At 38.9% G+C, this 25,874-nt stretch overlaps 1 protein-coding gene across 9 annotated transcripts in view; it reads right to left on the bottom strand.

Moving 5' to 3' along the window:
• The window catches only part of FREM1 (FRAS1 related extracellular matrix 1), a 226,594-nt gene that overhangs the window by 53,416 nt on the left and 147,304 nt on the right, over positions 1-25,874 (bottom strand). For 5 of the 9 annotated variants that reach the window (XR_009008576.1, XM_057548002.1, XM_007176771.2 and 2 more), the window contains 6 exons: positions 23,179-23,320; positions 20,349-20,544; positions 16,134-16,398; positions 8,144-8,558; positions 2,210-2,411; positions 1,347-1,491 (listed from right to left, as the gene is read on the bottom strand). Coding sequence is in view for 8 of the 9 variants with exons in the window: in XM_057548002.1 (XP_057403985.1) it covers positions 1,347-1,491; positions 2,210-2,411; positions 8,144-8,558; positions 16,134-16,398; positions 20,349-20,544; positions 23,179-23,320 (1,365 nt within the window). In the remaining variant the exon portion in view is untranslated. Of the gene's footprint in view, positions 1-1,346; positions 1,492-2,209; positions 2,412-8,143; positions 8,612-16,133; positions 16,399-20,348; positions 20,545-23,178; positions 23,321-25,874 lie in introns of those variants that run through there. The other 4 variants (XM_028165129.2, XM_007176773.3, XM_057548004.1 and 1 more) reach the window with 4 other exon arrangements.

Genomic DNA, 25,874 nt, shown 5'->3' with positions numbered 1-25,874 from the left:
TAAAAAAAACATTTCCTTGAAAATTGGAAGACGTTTGTCTGAACTGCAAATAGGTAATATATTTTCTATAAAGATTGTAATCCCGAGGCAAGAGCATTTTAATGGTAGGTGGGCAACTGTTTTACTTTTATAGCGCCATGATTGTATTTTAATGTCAGGGGACAGGACTTCCTTGCTCATACCTATTTCTCAGCTTCTTGTACTGCGCACCTGGCCTATAGTAGCCACTCGGTAAAAATCTGGACCAGGTACTGCAGGCAATAGATGTGGGACCCTGGGAACATGTTTTGTTAGAGACGTGTTTTTCTAACAATGACTACAGAGACCTCTGCTGGCAGATATTGGGACTACAATTCAGGATTAGAAAGAAAAAGCAAGAATGAACGGAGCAGAGGTGAATTTCTCAATTTTTCTTTTCTTCCTTTGTCCATATTCTGTCATAAAAGCCCTCTCACTTATGGTACATAGTTTTACTAGGATAAGGTAAATACTAAAACTAGGATAAATGAACAACTTTCCTTTGAGGTGACTGGGAAGGGTATCAAACTTAAAGAGAAAGTAAAAACACTGCTCGTGGAGAACTGGGCTATGATTAACCTTTCTGTGATCATCTGACAGCTGGTAAGTTATTGAAGGTATACCTTCCAAAAAAGTTTAGAATAGGGACCTGGTGAGTGAAATTACTATGGTCTGTTAATGTTGTTAATTTTGAGGGTTTGTTAATCTGGTTATTCTGAAAGTCATACACTTTATACAAATTCTAAGCATCACTTAATATCTCCCCAAGTCTGTTTTCCTCTTTGTACTGTCTTCACCTTACCTACGATAGGTTTACTGACTTACAAAAGCAGTCACTAGTTATTGCTTGGGTTTTGGGGAAGAGAAGATGTTTTGCTAGCACTTCCTGACTTCCTCATTCTTCCCAGTTCTAGATATTTTAGAGATTTAGATTTAGGAGACTGTGGTTACTAACACGGTCCTAGAGTGACCTCTTGCTGCATGGTTTGTACATGAGCCTACAAGCTCAGTCCTGGATGCCAGTGAATTGTCAAGACAGAAACCTCTGTGGGTGTGAAAGGATATGCATTTGTAAATGCATGCATAAAATGAATGACCCAGTTAAGTTAACTTAACTTTTTAACGCTTCCATATTCTGTGAAGCTATTGGCTTTCCCATTATCAAGCAGTAATAGAAGTTTCCCTCTCCAAAATCAATTCTATGAGCTTGTGAAATAATCTATCAATTTGTCCTCTTAGATTCTGTTTAAAAAATAACATTTCGCTTTCCTAATCAGATACATTCTGGACATTATATGCAGGACTATTGAATAAGCAAAAGAATTTACATTTGAGGAGTGGCAGAGTTCCCTGTGGGGTCCATGACTTGAAATTCCATGGTATCTGAATTTACTTCCAAAGATGGGTTTATGATGTAAAGAACGGTCTTACTGTTTAAGTCCTTTTGGCTAAATTTCTCATGGATAAATTCACCTACAGAAAAGAAGTAAATGAGTTTCACTGGTAATCAAACAAAATATTAGGTAAGAGCTGATACAATTTTATGGCTATTTTATTTCAAACTCCTCTTTAAAAACAGCCAAAGTATATTTTTTAAAGAAATTAATAAAATGTAACTATCTTAAAATTCAAATTCAATGAACTTAAATTAGGCTTCCAAATTACTTTGTCTCAGAAATATTGTACCTTAAATATGAAAATAGAGAGGGAGTAGGAAGATATAGTAATAAAATCTAAAATTCTGTGCCATCCTGTTTAGTGACATATTGTAATCATTGTCTTCATAAAGCAGAAATAAGATACTATGCAGAGAAAACTTACACCAAAAAAATTGTTTTTAATGAACTTACATCACCTTGGAATTCATGATACAAAAAAAATGAGTCACAAATATGAATTTGGTCCTGACAATGTGTGTTCCTGTCAATATATTACAATCTGGTTATTGAAAAAAAAGTTGTAAACAATAAACAACTATGTATCAGTATTTAGTTCTCCCACTCAAGATGAATTTAGGAAAACACAGCTTCAAACGCTCTTTAGCACCGATATTGATTTATAAACTGCATCTATCAGGAAGCCCTGGGGAGTGTTTACCAAATGGGCCTGCACTTAATTAAATTACTGTCTAGCATTGCCAGCCACTGGGTATTTTAAAATGAGCAATTACAAGGAGTAAGGAAGGCAGTACCTGTTGTTGTATTCTCCAGATGTCCATGTTGGGGGCCTCGTAAAATCTTAAAGATGATCTGATTGTCATCAGTGTCAGGGTCCGATGCCTTCAACACGTGGGAAGTGATGTAAATCCCATAACAACCGTTTTTCAGGAGCCCCACTTGAGAAGGGGAATGCAAATGTGTGATGAGGGGGGCTGCTTTGTCCACCTGGTTCACCTGCGTGATCAATAATTACACACAGTGTTATACAAAGGCTTCTCATCCCCAAGCAACACAGGGCTTTAATGGTTCAACAATGACAAACTCTCCTGAATTTCAGATTCCTTATCCTCCTCATTGGTTAATTTCTGCTGAAAATGATCTCATTCACAATATTCTCAGCGAACATCATAGTGCCTGGAAGAGAGGCCAACTTTCTACTGTAAACTTTGACCCAGCTTTATTTATTTGTCCACCGTCAGACTACCCCATTAGGACCTAAGCTCCCTGAGGGCAGACACATGTCTTTTTCTCCCCAACTATTTATTCCCTGCACCTGGCACAATGCCCAGCTATAACAGAAGCTCAAGAAATACTTGTTGAATGAATACATTAAAACTGACCCAAGAATTGTATTGCAAACTTAATATTAGTCCTACAGAAGGATTTCCCCTTTTTCCCAGTGTTTGGTGACTTACAGAAAAACACATGTAAGGTTTTACAAATGCATTGAACATTTTTTTTTCTCGTGTCTTTGTTAAGATAGCAAAAACGTTGAGTAGAAATAAAAATACCTCAGTAAAAAAAAAGTGAAAAGTGCTTATCTATAGGCATTTGCATATTTGTTTTATTGACAGTGAGAACTGGGTAACTAAACAGGTAGACTCAATCTGTGAAGATTGTGATGGGCAATTACTCATGAAGGAAAGAGATATATAGGTTCAAACACTACAAAGGGCCTCATTCAGGTATGTATGGAGCTCAGTTCCTCTTCAAAATGACTCTTATAGGTTAGGGAGGGAACAGTTTAGGATGAATTAGCACAGTTCATCACTGATACCACAAAAGAGGTACAAGAACACTTGTACTTCCCTTCACTCCTAATCATTCAAATTTTAACTTTATTTACCCCAAATGATCCTGTTGTAATTCTACCAAAGAGTGTCAATAAGACTATATATATTTTTGTGTATGATCATGTGATAAACTGCTATTCAACTATTAATAAGAAAAGGAGGTAGGATAAACTAGTAACTAGTAAAATTCCCACAATTCAATGTTAACTGGTAAAAAACAAAAAACAAAACCCAGCAAGCTGCAGAATAGGAGACAACTACACTACCATTTTTGATCAAAACAAATACGTATATATGTTCATACAGACATAGACAAAATTCTGGGAGTATTTGCACAAACCTGTTCATTTGTCTTGGGATGAGGAAAAATTACCGCTTCTCCTTTGAGTATTTCTGTATGGAATTTTGTAACAACCAAATATTTTTTTTCCTTTTAAGTTGGTAAGCTGCTTTTTGATTAAAGAACGTAATCATACCTCATGTTGGTAAATGTTTGGAAAAACAGACATTTTTATATTTTGCTGGTAGAAATGCAAATTAGTGAAAAATTTTTGGAGATAAATTAGACGTATATGTATATTAAAAATGTGCACATACTGTGATCCAAAATTTTCAGTTTTTGAATGTATCCTACAGAAATACATGTGTACACAAAAATATATATATATGGATGTTGACTAAAATATAATTTGTAATAGCAATTAACAGAAAATTCCATAAAACATAAAAGTCCAACAGGGGAGTTATAAACCATTTCTGCCTGAGATTGAGTGCCATGCAGCCTTTAAAAATTGTGTTTTCAAGGAAGATTTAATGACATGCGGAAATTTTTATGAGTGGAAACAGGCAATATGCATAATAGTACATATAATATCATCCCTTTTTTATTGCAATAAAAGAATGCAAGGAAGCCACTGACAGCAGTAGGATGATGAAGGGTTATTTTTTTGTCCTTTTCTGTAGTTTATGAATTCTTTACAACAATTATTTTATAAGCTGAAATAGCAGCAAACATTTTCAAAAGTTAGTCATTTTCCTCTCCTAAAAAAGTGTGGATGGCTCCCTCAGAGCTGTGAGGTTGGGTGGGAGGTGGAGGGTCAAACACTTATCATGGCCATTGGGGAGAAGCTCCAGGGTGACTAGTAGGAAGTATGGTCAATGTCAAGAGAGGAAAAATACAAATACTTCAAGCCATGTAAGTAATCCTCAAAGTTGGTAAATACTTGAGTATAGGGATTTTTTTTATGTTATATTTTCCTTAAAAATAAAAGTATTACAAAAGGAATAAATGCCTGTTGTGTTCATTTGTTTTTAAAAAAATGTTAATATCTACACTCCGGTTACATGGTCCCCTGTTGTGTCTTCGGTCCTACTTTGTGTTAAAATCTATTCTAGTCTTATTAAATTTCTAGTTTCTTCAAAAGCAGGTCTTTTGGATCAGTATAACAGAAGCATTTTAAAATATTGGAGTATAAGACATTTTTTAAAAAGGCTACATCCTTATGATCACTTGTGCTGGATTTACTAAAAATCATCTCACACTTGCCTAAACCTTAGAAAGCAGTGCTGCTGGTCCTTTCTCCCTCACCCCCACTCCCATTGTTTCCTTTTAAGAAAGATTACAGGAATCATTACACCAAGACTCCAGAATCTTGGTCAGATATCTGGACAAAACTATATTCAAAAAAAAAAAAAAAAAAAAAAACTATATTCAAAAAGAAACATGCATCACTATGTTCATAGCAGCACTATTCACAATAGCCAAGACATGGAAACAACCTAAATGTCCATTGACAGATGAATGGATAAAGAAGATGTGGTGTATATATATATATATATATATATATATATATATATATATATATACACACACACACACACACACACACACACACACACACAATGGAATACTACTCAGTCACAAAGAAGAACGAAATAATGCCATTTGCAGCAACATGGATGCAACTAGAGATTATCATACTAAGTGAAGTAAGTCAGAAAGAGAAAGACAAACACCACATGACATCACTTATATGTGGAATCTAAAATATGACACAAATGAACCTATCTACGAAACAGAATGAGACTCATAGACATAGAGAACAGACTGGTGGTTCCCTAAGGGAGAGGGGTTGGGGGAGGGATGGAGTGGGAGGTTGGGATTAGCAGATGTAAGCTATTATATATAGAATGGATAAACAACAGGTCCTACTGTATAGCACAGAGAACTATATTCAATATTCCATGATAAAACATAATGGAAAAGAATATTTTAAAAAAGAAGAAATGTAAATATATGTATAACTGAATCACTTTGCTGTACAGCGGTAATTAATACAACATTGTAAATCAACTATATTTCAATTAAAAAAAAGACTGCAGAATCTTGGTCAGATAGACATGATTTCCTACAAAATGAATGTCAGATTAGTGCCTGCTGGTATTGGTTTTGTGTTTAAATCCAGTAGCTTTGCCCTCAGTTACCCAGGTTGGGACCATAAGAGTAGTGCCCCCATGCTTAGTAGACCTATTTGGACTGATTCATCACTCAGTGGTGGTTGATGTCTTATTGTCTTGCCAGAAAAAGCTTTTAAAACCAAGAGACTGAGGAGGTCACTCTCCTGCACTGCTGGAGGGGTTAGTCATTTCCTAAATTGTTTGACTTCTTGGCTCAGAGACACCGGGAAGTTCAGGGGAATTATGGGAGAAAGTTTGAGGCTTTCCTTGTGAGGTTTTTTGTTTGTTTGCTTGTTTGCTTTTTAACACACAAGGCAAGGAAACCCTTGTACTTTTAATGAAAAATCTTTACAACATGTATTGAATATTTCCCTATCAGTAAATTCTACAACTTCCAAGAGATAACTCTCCTATGATAACCATGTTCTTTAAGATATTTTTGGTGTTGGGAGAAACCTGATTTAAGTTCTGGTACTCTCTTCAAACTGTACCCCCTTTTCCCTCTCTGTTCTGGAGTGTAGTGCGGAGCTCTTATGCCTGCACTCAGAATTAATAACTCCTACAAATTTGCAACCAAATAGACCAGAACATTATTCCAGGTTGGGCAGTACAGTGACATTTCTCTACATTGTGTGTGGGGGGGGTCAAGGGTCAAGAAAAAGATACTAACAGACTGAAGAGTGGGATGAAACTAACAACAAGTAAAACATAATTTAAAAAGAAACAGAGTAATTTTACTATGTACAAAGTACTTCTTACGTACTGTACCAATATTATCAACACCTTCTCTTTTCTCCTAGTACATCATAATTTCATTCCACTTTCTGGACCTCCCTCATGCCAAAGATTCATCTTGTATCCACTCCATGTTATCATAACTCCCCACCTTCCTCCTCAGATCCCACCTTAGATAAAGACTGTGATGGTTAATTTGATATGTCACCTTAGCTGGGTTTGATGTCCAGTTGTTTGGTCAAACACCAACTAGATGCTCCTGTGAAGGCATTTTTTTTTTAGATGGGACTAGTATTTCGATCAATTGCCTTTGAGTCAAGCAGATTACCCTCTATAATGTGGGTGGGCCTCATGCAATCATTTAAAGGCCTTAAGAGAAGACTGAAGTCTCTTGAAGAGGAAGGAATTCTGCCTCCAAACTGCCTTTGGACTCAAGACTGTAACATCAACTCCTGCTGGAATTTTCAGGCTGCTGGCCTGCCTTGCAGATTTTGGATGTGTCAGACCCCACAATTGCATGAGCCAATTCCTGAACATAAATCAATTGAATCAATCTTTCTCTTTCTCTTTTTCTCCCACTCTCTCTCTCATAATCTATATGTATATAAATTATATACATCCTATTGGTTCTGTTTCTCTGGAGAACTCTAAGACAGCGATGAAAGAGCAAGGGAAAATTATTATTTTACATAATCAGAATGTATCCTGAATTAAGAGACAGATTTACATCTTTTTTTTGCTGTTGGTGGAAGTGTGTAGAACAGGGTGAACTATATCCAAGGAGACTGGATTCAAGGCTTTGAGAGCCAGAACATACTTGATGTGTTTTGACTAAAAAAGAAACACACATTATGCCCTCCAAGAACCATCGTAACAGTCAACACAACTGTGGCAGCGTAGTACCATAGAAAGGACACAGCATCGGGGAAAAAAGGCTTGAGATCTTTTATGTGTGTTTGACCAAATTATTTAACTTTTGAACTCCTGACCATCTATAAAATAGAGGTAATAAAACTTAGTTCATTGGATTTTTATGAAAATTAAATGAGATTTATGGAAAGCGGGTCCAACCTACAGTTAACACTCCAAAAATTGTAGCTGCTACCGTTATTATCCCCACCATTAATACATGTGTAATATTGATGCTGCTTCGTAAGTCTCCATGTGTTTACTTGAAAACCATTAAAATGCCAGTAGATAACACAGAACAAAAGGCATCAACATAATAGTGTAGTTAGATGTTATAACAGTAATTACAAGAGATAGAATATCTGATGTATTTCAGGCAATATGCTAGTACCTTGGATACCTAGTCTGATTTAATTCTCACCGTAATGTGTAAGGATTGTTTCTCAAAGAAGGCAAAGTAGAATCAGAAGAGTCAAAGAACTCTTTTAAGGTCACACAGCTATTAAAATGTTTAAAACAGAAATTCCAACCTAGGTGTGTCTGACTCCAAAGCCCGTGTTCTGTGGTCCTTTCTGTACCACCACTGACTCCAAAGGCCAGTCATTAGCCCGTACACAGGGAGCACAACTGTTTTGTTCATATTAACATGCCTGGTGCCTTCCTTAGTGCCTGGCACACTGTAGACACACGCTACACATTTGAATGAAAGAAGGAAGGAAATAAGGCAACAGTTCTCCTGGAAGTCGTTCTCTCCACATCTCTGGCCAAGGACCATGTATTTGTCATACTTGCCTGGATGGTGAATGAAACAGGTTCTTGCCACCTTCTCCCATCCACAAGAAAGCCTTGGTTTGTCCCATCTGTGGCCACAAAAGTAAAGCGGTCTGTGCGAGAGTGCCCTCCCGAGTGCCTGTAGGTCACATGCCCGCTGTCCACGTCCAGCTGAGTGAAACTGTGTGAAAGCGGCACTGTCCCCCGCAGGTAGAGCTGGCCGTGTCGTGGAAGCTGGGCCAAAAGGAAGGTGAGGTTCTCCGCTGGAGTGTCAGGGTCGGTCAGCTGAAGGAGGTCAGGGGAGAGGAAGCCCGTGGCCCCTTCAGCCAGTCTCAGCCCCTTGTTCCTGGTCACCACGGGTAAGGCTGTGTCCACAGTCTCCAGTGTGATCTCAAACACCCCGGGCTTGGTCTGCAGTCCATTGCTCACGATGAATCTGGCAAAGAGAGGCAAGGCAGCCTTCAACATGGATTCTTGTGTCACCATCTACTGGAATGAAATGATAACAATACACACCTTTACTAAAGGATATGTCGTGTTGGGACGCAAATGAAAACTCAAGGGCGGATCTTTCAGGAGGACACTATTCTATCCATTAAACCAATCACTAGGTAATGCACAAATGGACCATTCTAAGCCCCAATGTATTTTTTCGTCAACATTGATGGTAACTCACATGATGGGGCAGAGTGTGCCAATGATATTTCTCAGGCTTGTCATTAATTAGTGTAATTCCTTGCCCCAAATAGGAATTTCACATCCTTTCAGATCCACTGCACTAGTTTGAAGAGTACACTTATTTTATATATTTAGACTTTTGCAACTGTATTTTTTGGTGAGAATTTAATAAGCTAAACTTTTTTTTAAACATCTTTATTAGAGTATAATTGCTTTATAATTGTATATTAGTTTCTGCTTTATAACAAAGTGAATCAGCTATACATATACATATACCCCATATCTCCTCCCTCTTGCGTCTCCCTCCCACCCTCCCTATCCCACCCCTCTAGGTGGTCACAAAGCACCAAGCTGATCTCTCTGTGCTATAATAAACTAAACTCTTAAGACGGATCATTGGAAGCTCATCCAATAAAATGCTGAGTAGGCTGAATTTGGCTAATTCACTCAATTCATATACTTTTCTTTGAGCTTCCACATTTGCCCCTGACAAGATATGGGGGAGCGCCATTAGACAATGATTATTCCCCTGCTTTAAAGAAAAGAAAATTAGAGCACAAGGGTTCAGAAACGTGGCAGGAGATCATAAGGCAGGTAGGAGACAGAGCTGGCACCAGAACCCAGGTTTTCTGACCTCACACCTTTTGCTCTTGCAGAGTTTTTAATAAATGCTGGTTTAGCAGTCCACTAAGAAAGAGTTGTGGTGCCTGAGTACCACTGCAGACCTACACAGAGAAAACTGAAATGATACAAATCCAAGGTGAGCAAAATCTTTCTTACAATCGCAGGTTCTGTGATACCATAATGTGCTTCTGATTATATTGATCACTAAATCACATTCCACCCACCACTGCCAATCTCAAAATTAAACTAATTGAAATGATCTTTAGAACATTTCAACATGTAATTTCTATTTGAAGGCCAATTGAGACCATCGTGAAATTAAGCCCACAGAATGCACTATTAAAACTCCAACAAGTTAGGAGATCACTACTCAAATGGAACTGACACATTCACCGTAGGCCAAAGAAATGTACTTTGAAATAATCACAGAGTTGTGTCTATTCGTTTTTCTCCATGTACCAGGTGCTTGAAATATTCATGGGGGAGAGAGATACTCTTATATTCCACGGATGTAAACATGTCTAAAACTGTTGCAGTGGCGTATAACATGAAATTATATAATAATTTTCTTTGGAGGTTCTTTTTCAAACCTAGAGAAGATATGGGGTTTATATTTACTTTACTAATCTGACAAATGTGACTACCAAGTTTTTCATTCTTTACAAAATGTGTCTTATCCTTCAGGGTTGGAGGGTTGAAGCTTTGCTTTTGAACATGAGGGAACGTGAAACCAGGTTGTGTGGGCGTCATGAATCAGCCAGCCTGCCTGAGGCGAAGGACTCAGGGAAAAGAGCAGCTGGAGAAAAAGTAAAAGAAGATGAGTTTGGCTGATACAGATTTTGCTTTGAAGGCTAGGCTAAAATTTTTGAGCTTTCTAATTATCTAGTTGATAAGACTGCCTACGAGGAAAATAGGATGTGATGCACAGAAATCCTTGTCTAAAAAGTTAAAACTGCTAAGTGAAATACTACAGATAAAGCACATTTTTGACATTTCACACACCTTGCCTTGTAAAGAATATAACCTGGTTTTGTCCACAGCATTATCTTTACGGTTTGAAAAAGAATACTGAATTAACTTTAGAATTGTAGATTGAGCAAAATCACATAGTTTCCTTAAAACGAACCAATACGTTTGGATAAATATATTCTAAGCAAAGAAGGCAATTTCATTGCTGGATTATGAAGTGTTTGCAAACTTCATTATTTTTTAAAAAGGAAAAAAAGCACACCTAGAAAAATATTTGTGTGTGTACTTCAACTTTTTACTCTTTAGTCACCTTGACAGTTTCAAAGATCAAATGATATATATTTTTTTGGTACAAAAATCATGGTCTGTTTCTCAGGGGAAGCTTTTCATGGACTTATGCCTTTATTCCATTGTTTTCCTGTTAACTTTTTCATGTTTCCTCCCTGGAGCCTATCATCTGACCAGAGGTAAAATAAGGAGACTAGGCATTCCCTCAGGGCCTCCAATTTCTCCTTTTTTCACTTAACCCCTCCAGAAACACGTTTCATGCTTCCAACTTTGCCCTCTTTCACAATGAAGTGGCTGTCTATTCCCTACCAGTTCCCTATATCAACACATGTTCTTGTGGAGAGTTTTAAATTAGCCATTTAGAGTTGAGCAAAAATTTAAGCCAGAGGACATGTATTTCTAGTATTAGCATTAATTGTGGAATTAAGGTCTTTGTGCCCCATTAAAAGCAGGTCAAAAATACTGGTGGAGAAGGAAGAAGAAGGAAGGGGCGGGAAGGGGAGAGACAGCCATCAGGAGCAAGGAGGGGAAGTGGGAACCACAGTGACTGCCAGGGGCTCATCAGAGGCAGTCATTTTGAGTATCAGATTCTGACTTTCTCCTCTGGAGACTGAATTCCAAAAATGCCCAACAAGGTCCTCCAAGCTCAGTCTCGAGGCGGCCGCATTTATCCGTGTGTGTGTGACCCGTGTGGGGGGCACTGAAGTTTTCTCACGACCCAGGAAGTCCATCTCAGACTCCTCCCTGCCTCTGACGGGCATTTGACCATGTCGGAAATCGGCAGCCTGCCATCAGACAGATGGGAATGAGGGCGAGCGGGAGAGGGACCATGGAAGAGTAAGAAATATGTTTACTGAGGCCAGCGTTCCCAGCTGGGACCCTAAGGCAGCTGTCTGCACTGACTGAAAGCTAAGAAGCCAGTAGGGAAAAGGACACAATGTCTCAACATGACTGGATCACACACATCATTCCACCTTCACAAGTAACAATGCAAACTACTCACAGGCAGAGAACATTATCAGAGAGAGAGAGACAAGGTGGATGGTCATGGTTGGCTTCCCAGCAAAATAAAAGAAAGCCTAGCAGAACCAGTGAGACAAGGTCAGTGCTTCGTGTCTGCAAAGGTTGACCAGATGATCTTACAAATGCTGCACTACCACCCCCCTCAACAGAAACCTTCCAAACATATTTTCAGGTTCTAAAACAATAGTGCCATTGCTGTTATGGCATCCACTCTAAGCTTAAGAAGCTGGTGGTATCGAGGTAGCAGCTCCTTCTGTGGGTCCAATGTCCTTTATTACGCCCCCTCCCTTGAGAAGAGACATAGCCAAGATGACCACTGTCTCATGAAATTTGGGGAATGACTCTTAGATTTGTCTGGGGTGCCTGCCTGGTCTGATTTCACCATTACCATGGTGCTTTCAAGCTTTCTGCATTTCCTGGCAATAGAGTTGGCTGAAGAATCTGCCATCTGTCATGGCATTTAAAAGATAAAAATGGAATCATAAATAGAGCCAGTTCTTCAGAAAAAAAAAAAAAAAAAAAAAGTCCAGCCGGCATGTCAAAATGGAGGACATTAGCATGTTCTTTTAGTCCCCGGCTGCCAGCAGCTGAAGTCAGCTTGCTAATCACTTGGTGTCATCTGTCCCAGAATGTGATGCCAAATCTTTCTTCCAGGGCAGCAGCACCAAACAATACAGGAGAAATTTATGATTCACAAAATAGTTTTGCAGAAGGTAAAATCTGACCATGAAACTCCCCCGTTTAATTAATGCTGCCATAGCTTACATTAAAAAGAGAAGGGGGAAAACTCTCTGCCGCAGAATTTATCTCTTCTACCCAGCCAAATTCCTTGCCAGATTTAACAGCAAGCAACATAAATTTAGGTGATTAGATTGGTTGCATATATTTAATTTTTAAAAAGCACCATAATCACACTTTCATTAAAACAGGCTTTCAGCTTTGGTTGAGCGCCACTTGACAAACAACACAGCAGTCGATGATTGGGTTACTGAAATGACAAGATTAAAAGGAGGGTCTTCAGCAGATGCTAGGCTCTTCCATTATAAATATGTAAAACTGCTGGCCAAACATCAGAATGACACATTGAGAAGGTTCCTTCCCACAAGTACAAATTGTCCACAAATTTTTGGTACAACCAGGTATAATGGAAAGAACTCTCCAAAATGAGATCTCAGCCCAAGTTCAGCTCTGATACTTAGTTATGTCAATTTAGGCGACTTTCTTTGTCTCTTGGAAACTCAGTTTTTTCATCCATAAAATGGGAGCAAGACATCTCTCTCAAGGTGGTGGTGTAAGGCTTAAGGGAAATGATATACACACAAAAAAGGGTCTAGAACACTGCCTGATGCATTACAGGTGTTCAAGCAATACTAGCTTTCCTACATACAAATGAAGGGATTGAATTAAATCAATGTTTTTCAACCCCTGTTGTTTGTTTACTGTCTCTCTATGGACCTGTTCCCTAATCTTAAGTCATTCAAACACCATCATCACAATTGTTGCCATTTTCTAGTACTACCTGTACTCTTATTACCTACTGTTTTGTTTTATATCAACTCACTTTTCTGCTTAAATAAATGTACTTGAAAAGAAACCTTTTAAATACTAAAAGCTCAAAGTTTTCACTCATAAAAAGTCACTACAAATACTATAAAAATAAATACAGGAAAACAAACTGTTTTTCATTCTAGCTAGATATTGTTGGCCAATGGCTTGGAGCCTGAGGCCTGTACACTCTTTGCTAAAAAGGAAAACAGTTAATATTGAAGAGCTGTTAAGGACATATGAGCACAGGCCTGAGACTTCCTTCTAGAAACAGAAGGATTGAGAGAATTAAAAGGGAGTAGTTTCCCACTCTCGAATCCCTATTATTTATTGTCTCCTTCCTGTACCAGCCCACATAATTTTGCATCTTTGTATCATTGGTGGTACTAATCACTCATTTTAGGAAATAGAACCACAGATTTTTTGCTAAAAGTAAACCTTGCCCAGAAGCTCAGTGTGCAAAACAAACTAGAAGTCAAACCACCAAAAAACTAAACCAAACAAAGTTATCTCAGAAAATTGGGATGTGAGCTGCAGAGTCCCACCAATTCAGCCCCTTCATTTTCTGTCTCTGGGAGGCCGTCAGAAGCCTCCTGTAAATCTTCAAACTCCTCAGAACATACTTGGAACAATGGACTGGACCAGACTGGAGATGGCTAGTCCCAACAGCATCAGAATCACCTGGAGAGCTTTTAAAAATACAGATTCCTGGGCCCGAAACTGGACTTACCAAAGTCGCCTCTCTGCGGTAAGGCCCAAGAATTTGAATTTTTTAAACCTCTCAGGTAAGTCTCTTGAGAATCTAGAAAGTTAGACATTCCTGGGATGAATGATTTCTAAAACACCATCTAGAATGACTCTCTATGCATGTGAATTAGGAAACTGTTATGGTATCACCAATCCTCACATCAGGGATTTTGTTTTTCATTTTCAGCTCATCACTACCATCTGATTAAGACCTAATTGTTATTTCTCAACATCTTTACATGTTCATTCTTTGGCTTCACCAGTAGGATCTCTGGTTTCTCCAATACAGTCATTAATGTCTTCAACAGACTCTCCCATAGGCGTTGACGGAGGGAAGCAGGAATGGATAGGAACAAGAAGTCCCAGAAATGGGTGTCAGAGGAAAAGCCCTGAATTTGATATACCTAGGTTAAGCCAAGAAGCATCCACCCTCCATTAACAAACAGGAAAAAAAGAATCATCATTGCTCTTTATACCTTCTTTCCTCCAAGATTAATCTTAGTGTTGTAGAGATTGGAGAGAAAAAAATGGGGCCAAGGATAGAATATAGTAAACAATGATAAAAATGGGGCCAAGGAAAGAATATAGTAAACAATGATAGCAACAAGAATGACAACAACAATAGTAAGAGTAAAAATAGAAACCAATATTTATCTTGTTCTTCCTCTGTGCCATGTATTGTTTTCAGTACTTTACGTACACAAGCCCATTTAAACCTCTCAGCAACTCTCTGAGGCAGCTAATATGAGCATCATTCCTTTTCATGGAAGAGTTAATGGGAGCACAGGAGAATGTGTGACTTGAGGAAAACCAGAGATGTGATGTAATGAAGGCAGGAACTGACCCCAGGCCTATGCCTTCCCAAGCCAAAGAACCAGTGGGAAAAGTATTCCCCACTTCTGATGTTTCAGTTAATACTGAGCAACACTCAAGCACTGAATTGGTTATTGAGAGGGTGACCAACCAAATGATTATCTGCTTGTTAAGAACATTTGTCAAGGGAAAAAAGAAGATATTAGTTCAAACTCCCCTGGATTTTTTTGTTTAACAGTTGAACTATCCAAATCATCTTTTCAAATCATCATCCCAAATGCCAAAAAGGCAAGCAAAATCATCTTTACTGACATTTAAACACTGTTGTTCATAGCAGACATATTGAATTTAGATAGATAAGATATATGATAGAGGAGAGTGGTATTTGGACACGGGTATGTCAGTGTAATTGATAGTTTATGGGAGCCCGTCAAATAACACAGGAGTCTGCGACATTTATGTTATTTTATAGCATTCTTTTGAAGGTTGTTTTCTAACATGGTAAAAATTATACTGGAGGCCAGAAGTCCTATGTGTATGGAAAATGAATCAATGCTCTCAGGGCCTCCTTCTTAATTGGTAAAATTCAGGGTTAGATATGTACCATGGTCCCCTAAAGGCTAGTCCAAGATTTCTGGGTTCTCATCCCAGCCCTGAGATCCCTGGGGAAACTCAAGTTCAGCCAGCTTTGAAAACTGCTAAATGATAGATCCTCTGCAGTTTTTCTTGCTTTCTGTGACTGGAAACAGATTTCAGTATTTTAAATGAATGTAGACTTTCATTAATGTTGTATCTTTGCCTTTTCAACAGATTGTTATTCCTTCCAATGATTTATTTGATACAGAATCCTTGAACAGGTGCACAGCCCCCAATTATAACACGGTTTCTATGGGGAAATACGATCCACTTTATGGCAACATGATTTATGATGTAGTTACCAGAACACATTGTGTCAAAAGGCACTGTCTGCTTATGCCAAATGTTTACTAGCAAATTCCTTTTCCTCAGATAGAAAAACATACTCAAAAAGAGGTAAATTACTTTTCCACAGCTCTCATTAGCGGGGATCCTCAGGTCTTCACATGTCTCTTCATGGAACAGCTTGCATTGAGATCTGCTTAGGTGTTTATTTTTAAACAACGAGCCCTAATTTCTTGGCTGGCTGCTGTCATTTTAATTGTGCACCTTTCCCTTTCATCCAACGAGGGAGTGGATGAAGAGCATACTTACACCAGAGCTGGAAAAGGACCCATTTTTTCCCCTTCTTTGTCTTTCTAAGCACTAATCCAAAGAAGGAGTTCTGAAAAGTTTCCTCGGGGCTCACCTGAACGTGTCTCTGTGGGCAGCTGCCGTGCTTTTATGTACGTAGCAGACTGTCTGTCCTGCTATGTCCATTTGGCTGAAGCTTGTAATGGGGACCCCAGGATAGTGGACGTATTCGACCTGGCCGTATCGTGGTGGGGAGGTGATGACGTAGAGAAGTTCCTCAGGCTTGTCTGTTCCGTCCACAGCAAGGAGGGTGGTGGTCATCAGGAAACCTCTGTCACCTTTAGACACCAAAAGTGGTTTTGCCCGGATGACAATATCACCTGCGTGGCAGAAGAGGTTGTGGTCAAGAACCAAATTTTAAAAAATATAATGTCCGAGGTGAAGGTAAAAAGCAAAGGCCAAACTGTGCAGAAATCAAAACTAATATGACATAGCAAGATTTCTATAACAAGGATTAATAAAAGAATTCAGCCAAAGACATGAGCAGATATCACAGAGAAGGCGTAACAATATGGCCAATAAAGGCACAAAAGATACTCAATCTCATGAATAGTCACAGAAATATAAATCAAGATCACGATAAGTTGCCACCTTGTAACCCTCTGATTGGCAAGGATGTGGGAGCCTGATGATACCGAGTGTTGAAGAGGATGTAGAATCTTGCATATGAGTCTGGTAGGAGTGTAAACTGGTACACAATCTGGAATTATTTTGTAAAGAGTTGGATACTCACCTATGCCTTGACCCAGTGATTCCACTCCAGCTGCATGCTGGAGAGAAACACATGCACTTGTACCCAGGAAATCTGTGCTAGACTGGTCATGGCAGCACTGTTTGTAACTGAGAACAATGGAGACAACCCAAATGCCTTCTCAAAAGGTGAATGTATAAACAAACTGTGGTCTATTCATACAACTGAATTTTGTACAGTAGCAAAACAGATGCACTAGAGCTATAGGCAACCACACAAGATGTAGCTTATGAACATTTATTAGCTGAGTGAGCAAGTCCCAGAAAACTACACACAAAAGTAAGAAAATTAACACAAAGTTCAGGATGGTGGTTCTCACTGGAGGTTGGAAAGAGCACACAGGTAGATGTTTGATACTGTTAATATTCCAGTCCTCGTATGTGTGGTGGCTACACAGGTGTTCTTATGTGTGTTTAAAAGACTGTATGAATGAGTGTCTGAATGAGCAAAGGAGAAGAGGATCACGCATAGACAAAGGATACAGTGTTTCACAAACTAAGGATTATAAACCAGTTTTGCTCATCTGAGGTTCATTAAAAAAATGATCACAACTAAAATACTATAGGGTTTCTACTTTGTACAGTTACAGGGTTAAGGTATTGTCATATTTCTCAGGCTATAAATGAGGAAACTAAGGTCTAGAAATGTTAACCAACTTGCTAATGATTACACAACTATGAAAGGTGGAGCTTGAATATCTGACCCAAGAGCACAAACTCAAACATTTTATTATTTTGCTTCCTTTCTTCAATACATAAGGAATTCTTGAAAATTAACACTAAAATGGTGAATATCCAAAAGGAAATGTGTGTAAAATAAATGCCAAGTCATTTCTAAATTAAAAATACAAACAGTCAATACAATCTTGAAAAGATATTTAGTCCTATAAGGAAATAAAACATCAAGGAGGTATAATTTTACCCCAGTGTTTCTCAATGAGGGACAATTTTGCCCCCCAGGGGACATTTAGCAATGTCTGGAGACATTTTGGTTATCCTATCTGAGAGGTGCTACTGGCTTCCAGTGGGTAGAGACCAGAGATGCTGCTAAAAATCTGATAATGCACAACAAAGACTTATGCTTTCCAAAACGTCAGTATTGCCAAGACAGGGAAACCCTGTTTTAGATGATCAAATTGGTCTTTTTTGTATACTATGATTTTAACTCAAAATGCTATGCAACTTAGGCCCAACCTAAGAATCAATGACCAACCTAATTTTAAATCAAAACCTGAGCCCCAGATTCTTCAGAGGGAGTCAAGATGAATACATCAAGGAAGTAAGAAGGATGAACAAGGCTGGGGAAACAAAAATCACACACAGGAGGTTTCACCAGGAGCAGAAGATAGAGCTGAGTGGAGGAAGAGCGTCTAGGTTTTGCCTGAACCCAACTTTTCAGCACTGTAATGACAGAGTATGGATCAGGGTCAACTATAGACAATGCCCTTCTCAACTTCTCTCAGAGATGTCCATGTCATTTTTGCCACTGCACATATCAGAAGACACAGCACAATGGGAAGGCATAATGTTATTTATAATAGCTCCCAAATGGAAATAACCCAACTGTTCAATATGCTAATATTAGTGTTGATTTAGTCTAACAATTCAGTATAGTTTCATTTAGAGATGAACAATTATGGCTATAAAGTTACACTGCAAACTGAGAAAACTGATGCTAAGGAAGGGAGGAGGGAGGGAGAAGGGACGGAGGGAAGAAGGAAAGAGAGAGAGAGGAAGGAAGGAAGGGAGGGAGGGAAGGAAGGAGGGAAGGAGGGAGGGAGGGAGGGAGGGAGGAAGGAAGGAAGGAAGGAAGGAAGGAAGGAAGGAAGGAAGGACAGCAACAGTGAAGGAGGAGGGGAAGGAGAGAACACTGTACAGAGATAAAACACCACTACGTTTAAAAAAAAAAAGAAATTATGAACTTCTGAAAATGTTAACAGGTTAATGTATCTACCTGATGTAAGTTTTCACAAATATTTTTAGAAAATAATCTCATGTCAGTTGTAGCAGAGACTAGTGAGGCACTCACCAGCCTCAATGCCTTTTCTTCCTGGATGCACTGCTCCAGTTTCTACTGCCCAGACTCCTTACTGTGGCCCGTGACTGCAGTTCAGCCACAGGGACCCTACCTCCAAGCCTAGCCCATTTTCCCCCATATCTCACTCTCAAAGTGACTCCGAGGACTTCCAAGACAAACGATCCCCTAGCTAGAAAGAATCCCCAGGTGGCTGCTTGGAACAGAACTCTCCTCCACCATGCTAGGGAATGCATCTCGGTAAGGCAATGACAGGATAACCTGCCCTACTACATTAGGTGCATTTTACTTGTATTACGTTTTGCCTGGACAAATACTTATGATGAACGCAGTCTTACTTTTGCAGAGAGAGATAAATGTGTACAGTAACACGTAGCTTATCTGAGAGTCACTTATTAGACATCTTCAAGGAAACAAGCAATTAAAATATATTATTATACAGCCCCAAAATAAACATCTGAAAGTCAATCAAGCTAGCTTAAAATTTGTCTTAAAAAAATTCAGAACAACTGTAATTTTACCATACATATGAGGTAAGACTTTTACTGTACCTAAGCATCCAATTTAATTTAGCTCTGAGCTTCCTGGCAGCCAAGGCAAAAAAGAAAGCATTCTGTCAATCAAGCACATACTGAGGATCTAAGACTATGCTTGGTCCTGGGAATATATAGATCCTGGACTATACAGATGAATGAGATAGGATCTTTACCCTCCTCACATAAGCTCTAAGGAAAAGTATGGGGTAGTGAGTGACATGTTGGGAATCAAGGGCTTACACTCTCCCTTGCTGAGCTTCCTTTCCAGTATTTTTTTTCAATCTCTTCCTTCTGCCATTTATGTGCTGCTGAGTCCTATCATGCAAATGGTCTTTAATTAATTCAAGAAGATAATTATCTTACAGCATTCTCCCTTGTCCCTGAAGAGTATTGTCAGCACTTCCAAAGTGAACAGAGAAACAACTTCCAACCTTTTCAATAACAAAATTCCTTTCTATTATATTTTTATTTTAAGACACATTTATTTGTATTTCCTTTATTTTTGTTGCATTGAAAATATTTTTCCTTTCAAACTCTGTTTTCAAGTAATAACTCAATCCCTGAAGATAAAACTAGAGTCATCACATTGATTTGGTAAAATTTTACTTAAAGCTTAAAACCCTGACCGTTAAAGTAGCCTGTGCAGCCATATTGTGGGCATGGCTGGATTTTTAATAGGCTTTTTGAAATACTGAAAATAACAAATGAATTGGCTACACTCATAAACCTCATAGATCCCAGGCAAAGCAAGTGAGGAGTCAAAGGATCAAATCATAAATGATGGAATTTCAAGTATAAAGGATGGAAGGAAGAACGGAAAGGAGGGAAGGAGAAAGGGTGGGAGGGAGGGAGAGAGGAAGACAGGGAGGGGAAAACCTTTAAGGGCTTACACCAGCTCACTTCTGATTGTAAAAGTTGGTTCCAATAAACCCTGATAGAAATGCTTTACCTTTTCCCATATCCTTTATGGTGATGTGACAGTCAAATGCAGGGGACCTATTGTCACCATCCCAGAGGTAGAAGGTGAAGCTGTCTCGGTTCTGGGAATCCATTGCGCCGGTGTGTGTGTATCTCAGCAAGTTCAGATCCACTTCTTCCTGAGTGCATTTCATGCCAGGGTGGAGAGGGACCCAGTCCCTCCCTATCTGAAAGGTGTCAGAATTAGTCAGCTGCCCAGGTTTTTTTCCCCCCACGTTGTGTCAGTGGACATCTTCCATATCCTCTGAAAACTTCCAATATAAATGATATTTCAGGAAAACTCTAGATTTAATTTTTTGCCATTCTGCATCATATTTTCCATTTAAAGAAATATATTAAAACAATTTCAGGCCTTGGGGAAAAAACGAGCTTTAACCAAAGGATTTTTGACAAAGTCATGTGGCAATTCAACCGCAGTGTTATTTCCAAGGTATTTAACACAAGCAATCATAGCTGATTAAATATTTCAATTATTGAGAGCAGGTGGGTAATCGAGCTGTTGGAATTGATTCTTTAAAAATTAAATGTGTTTCATTTGGGGTTTCCTTTTTTGTTTTTAGTTCTTATCATTGTACAGCTAATAAAACCTATTATTTCAAACTGGTTTGTCACTGGGCTTATCTGAAGTAGATAAAACACAAATAGAATGGGTGCATTTACTGTCCACACATTTTTAGGCTTCCTAAAGACCAAAAATGATCAAAGTCCCTATCACTCCCTACATTTATACCCTGAGTCAGCACAAAAATAACTGCAAATATCATATATGTATTATGTATCAAGCTCTTCTAATAATAAGCTGACATTAGTTAAGCATATATTCTGTACAGAACTCAGTGCAGAAATTGTGGCATTTTCAATTAAGAGAGGTCCTTATGCTGAGGGAGCGCTGACAACTGAGACTATTAGAAAATACAATAATAATAAATCTGTCTCTGATTAATAATTCTACTGTTTTCTCTTAAAAATGCATAGCTTTCCCTAAGAAGGGCTCATAAAAGTCATTTGAAGTAATTCAAGCAAAATGTCATCTTAAAAATTTACTATATGATATTATCTTGTGCTTTTCCTGTCTGGTTTAAGAGACTATAACAGAAATTTAGACGATTTTTTAAAAATTTCCTTTGTCATATTATTTCACATGCCTTCTCTCCCCTCACTGTGTTACCACTTCCCTTTGTCATTCTATTTGATAGAGTTCCCTCCTCTTTAATGTTTGTGCCCATCTGATGTTTGCACACAGGTATGTTCTGTCCCAGTGCTCACTGGGTGACAGTTAATTATATTATAATAATTAAGCACATTGTTTGTTTGCATCATAAGATCTGTTTGTAAATTTAATTTTTAAAACAGATTCTCTTTCAGGTTTTAAACCAAACAGCCTGCAATTCTATTTAATGTTTTCCTTTATAATCTTTTCCCAGAAAGTAAATACAGAAGACGATATCTTTTGCTCTCTGTCATCTCCATCTAATTCCCCACTTGCATTCCCAAGTGTGAGCTCTGACTTGACAAAATCATTTGCAAGCCCCGAAAGAGGAAGAAAATAAGATTCAGTCTCAAGGTGGGGAAAACTCAGGAAAGTCAACCAGAAAACCAGGATGCGTGAGAACGTCCAGGAGGCCTGGTCCCTGGTCTTGGAGAGACTTGGAAAACCCCTAGAGAGCTGGGAGAGAATTCTGTGGTACCATATTGGGAACATGGACCCATCTGGATTTTCTCATAACCAAAGCACTTCAGTTCCCATGTCACCCAAATGTGTGAGCTGTCACTGCACTTCTGCTTCATTACTCTTTGAAATGAAATAAGGACACAGCTGCACCTCAATTTAAATCAGTGATTGCTCTTCACTTTGATTCTCTATGGTGCCCACAATCTAAGACAATCAAGCTGTTCTACACAGAATGAATCCTTGCTGCTTTTCTCAGGCTGTACCTACATTACATTAAAAGTTAAGCATTCAGTCACATAATCACATTGGAGATGGCTGGTGGTTACTGTTGCTAGCCTTAATCCACCATTCAAATAGACATTTTGATGGATTACTCAAGTGACCTTCTCAAGTGACTGAGCTATAATTTGTATTGGGTTGATTCTTGGGCACCACACACACGAAGTCTGAATCAGACTGGTGAGCACCATTTGTGAAAAGACTATCTTTTCTCCATTGTATCACCTCTGCTGCTTTGTCAAAAATCAGTTGACTACACTTGTGTGGGTCTATTTCTGGGCTCTCTATTCTGTTCCATTGATCTATTTGTTTATTCCTGTACCAAACCAACACTGTCTGGATTACTGTAGTTGCATATTAAGTCTTGAAGTCAGGTAGTGTCAGTCCTTCAATTTCATTCTTCTATATTGTGTTAGATATTCTGGGTATTTTGCCTCTCTAGATAAACTTTAGAATCAGTTTGTTGATACCCACAACAACTGCTCTAAAAAATAAAGTCTATTTAAAAAAAAATCAAAATCTAGTAGAAATAAAGATATCTCAAAGGATGCCTGATTCTCATCAGTAACTAGACAACTTGCTTTACCCCAGTAACTCCCTATGCTCCAATTTAGGTACAATCCCAATGGGGAAGGAGCAATGATGAACCTTAATTTTGGTTGAATTTACCCTGAATTGAGGAAGTAAATTTAGAATAGTGTGAGTTCACCCCAAACTAGGAAAATTAAATTTTCTACTTCTGAGCAAAATATGGCTATTACAGAATAAATTCAGTTATAGATTCTATGCATTGAGAAAATTTATACCTGTTACATTCATTTTGAAAAATAAAAGTAAAAAGGACACTAACCTTAAGCTGAAGTTGCCCATTTTGGGGAAGTCTTTCAAATAAGTAGTAAATCTTCTCCCTGGGTGAGTCTTCATCTATGGCTGAGAGAACTGCACTAGAAATAATACGAGTTTCACCCATATTCACTGTAATTTCAGCTTTCCTGTAAAAAGGAAGATGTCTGGGTTGATATAAAAAATAGAAGACATCACCTTAGGAGGGGACACTCATAATGACTATTACAGCGTTCAACCTTAAAAAATTAGGAAATGATATTCAATATCCAAAGTACTGAAAATGATGAGTCAGATTCATAAAATAAGCCTTCATTTCACCTTACATGTGAAAGTCCTAAAGACAATTAGTCAGCAACAATGAGTATGGCATGAGGTAATTATATACTTCTGTCTACTTGTATAGAACTTTATAATTTTCTGTTAAAATTTATTTTATAAACTTTGTTTCCAAAATTTTATCTGATACAACAACAGCTCCATGAAGTAAGTGGGCTAGGTATTATTGTTCTAGTTTTACAGACAGGAACTTAAAGAGATGAAATGACTTATTCACGGGTGTTCTGGTACCCTTTATGATAGACCATTATGAATTTGGTGATATTTAGGTAATCTGTAGCCCTCTACATTACTCTCCTCCTTGGTAATGTTCTGGGTAACTAGTGTTCTCTTCACAGTAATTCATCTTTTCCAAATGCTACAGCTGCCCGGTCAGCTCCTGGCATCTTGAAGAGAAGGCTGGGACAGAGAGCAGGTGCTGCTTCTACCATAAATGCTGCTGCTGTGGGTTTTGTGTCTCCTATAAAGGGCTGCTGCTCTCACAGCCAATATGGCTGTTTTCCCTGGTCCTACCAAAGAGAAGAAGAGACTTCTTTTCACCTGTGTTTCTAGCTCTTGGTTTTGGTCATCACACATGGCCTGTGTCCAACTTGACACTTTGTTTCTGAGAAAAACTGGGAAGTTTCCTTGGGATTCAGATCAAGAACATTTGTGTAGCATCAACTTGTCATTCTCAACGGCCTTCCACTCCTCTGCTGACAAGCCACAGCCCAAGTACCTCAGTTCTAACCTCTTTTACTAGGTTTTTCTTGCCTACTCATAACTGACATCTTCCCTGGCCATAGGAGGTGACTTTTGCCCACCTCTTTACTAGAGAATATTAATCCTATCATTTTAGAAGGCTAGAATGATGGTTTAGGGCTTATGGAGATTAGTGGTGGGTGTTTTTTTTTTTTTTTGGGTCACACCACGTGGCTTGTGGGATCTTAATTCCCTGAACCAGGATCGAACCCGGCCCCCTGGCAGTCAGAGCATGGAGTCCTCACCACTGGACCGCCAGGGAATTCCCAGTGGTGCTTTTTTTTTTTTTTTTAAACACATGACTGTGCTGACAGGTCTCCCTTTTTTTTTTTTTAATATTTATTTATTTGGCTGCACCAGGTCTTAGTGGTGGCACACGGGATCTTTGTTGTCGCAGGGAGGATCTTTAGTTGCGACATGCGGGATCTAGTTCCCTGACCAGGGATTGAACCCGGGCCCCTTGTTTTGGGAGCACAGAGTCTTAACCGCTGGACCACGAGGGAAGTCCCCCCAGTGGTGCTTTTAATATAGAAACAGATGAATCGAAACAGGAAGCCAATACAATGAAGATGATAAGGAGTCTGGTAGAAAGAAAGGGTCAGGATTAAATTTCAGAGGGTCCAAGAGAGAAGAAAGTACGTCATAGTCTGAGTTACCCTGAAAGGGACAAAGACCTTGGTGCAGGTAATTTATTTGGGAAGTGATCTCAGGAACAAGCGAGAGGGAGGGAGGAGTGAGGAAGGGAAGGAGGAAAAGGCAACAAAGGGTGTCTTTACTGCTATGGGGCTCAATCCTGCTGGGGATCCTTTGAAGAGCCATGTAGAATATGCCTCAAATTATGCTTCAGAAGGATAGGAGGCTGGGGTACTTATCTTATCCACTACCTCTCATAGGTGGAGGGTTGCCCTCAAAGTATTCTCCCCTGCACCTGGACATGGGCTGAATGAGCCACTGCTGCTTCAGAGAAAGCCCAGAGGCAGAAAAGCAGAGCACTACGGGCACTTAGATGGGGCACAGACAGCTTGCAGGGTATGTTCCATCATAGCTGCAACTAGAATCAGAGGTGGACTAAGGGGGTGTAACCCCAGGAGCCAAAAGCACAGCATCTAAAAGGAATATCAAAGGAATGGTGTCAAATGACCTAACAAGGTCCAGCAAGATGAGAAGAGCCATTAGATTTGGTGGGAAATCCAAGGGTAACTTCTAAGGGAGGTTGGAGAGAATGAGCAGGAATAGAGGAAGCAAACACAGCTATTCCTCCAAATAGTTTGGCACTGAAATAAATGAGGGACTGCGTTATCGTTGTAGTTTCAGAATGAGAATACCTGCTTGGAATAATGCTAATAACTTACACTTATGAGAACTTAATATGTACTAGTCTCTGAAGTACCTTTACATATTTTAATTCCTTTAATCCTTTCAACAACCACATGAAGAGGATACTGCTATTACCCCCATTTACAAAGAAGTTGACAAAGAGGTAGTGAGAGGTTAAGTAACACGTTCAAGGTCACACCACCGATACGTGGCTGAACCAAGGCAGTCTGGCTCCAGAATCTGCTCCCTTCACCACTAACTATATCCCTGTGTCTTATTAGCAGAAGGAATGAAAAGAGAGAGATG

This window comes from Balaenoptera acutorostrata, chromosome 6 (assembly GCF_949987535.1).
Source record: "Balaenoptera acutorostrata chromosome 6, mBalAcu1.1, whole genome shotgun sequence".
NCBI classification, from domain to species: Eukaryota; Metazoa; Chordata; class Mammalia; order Artiodactyla; family Balaenopteridae; genus Balaenoptera; species Balaenoptera acutorostrata.
This window is presented reverse-complemented; position numbering and strand designations above follow the sequence as displayed.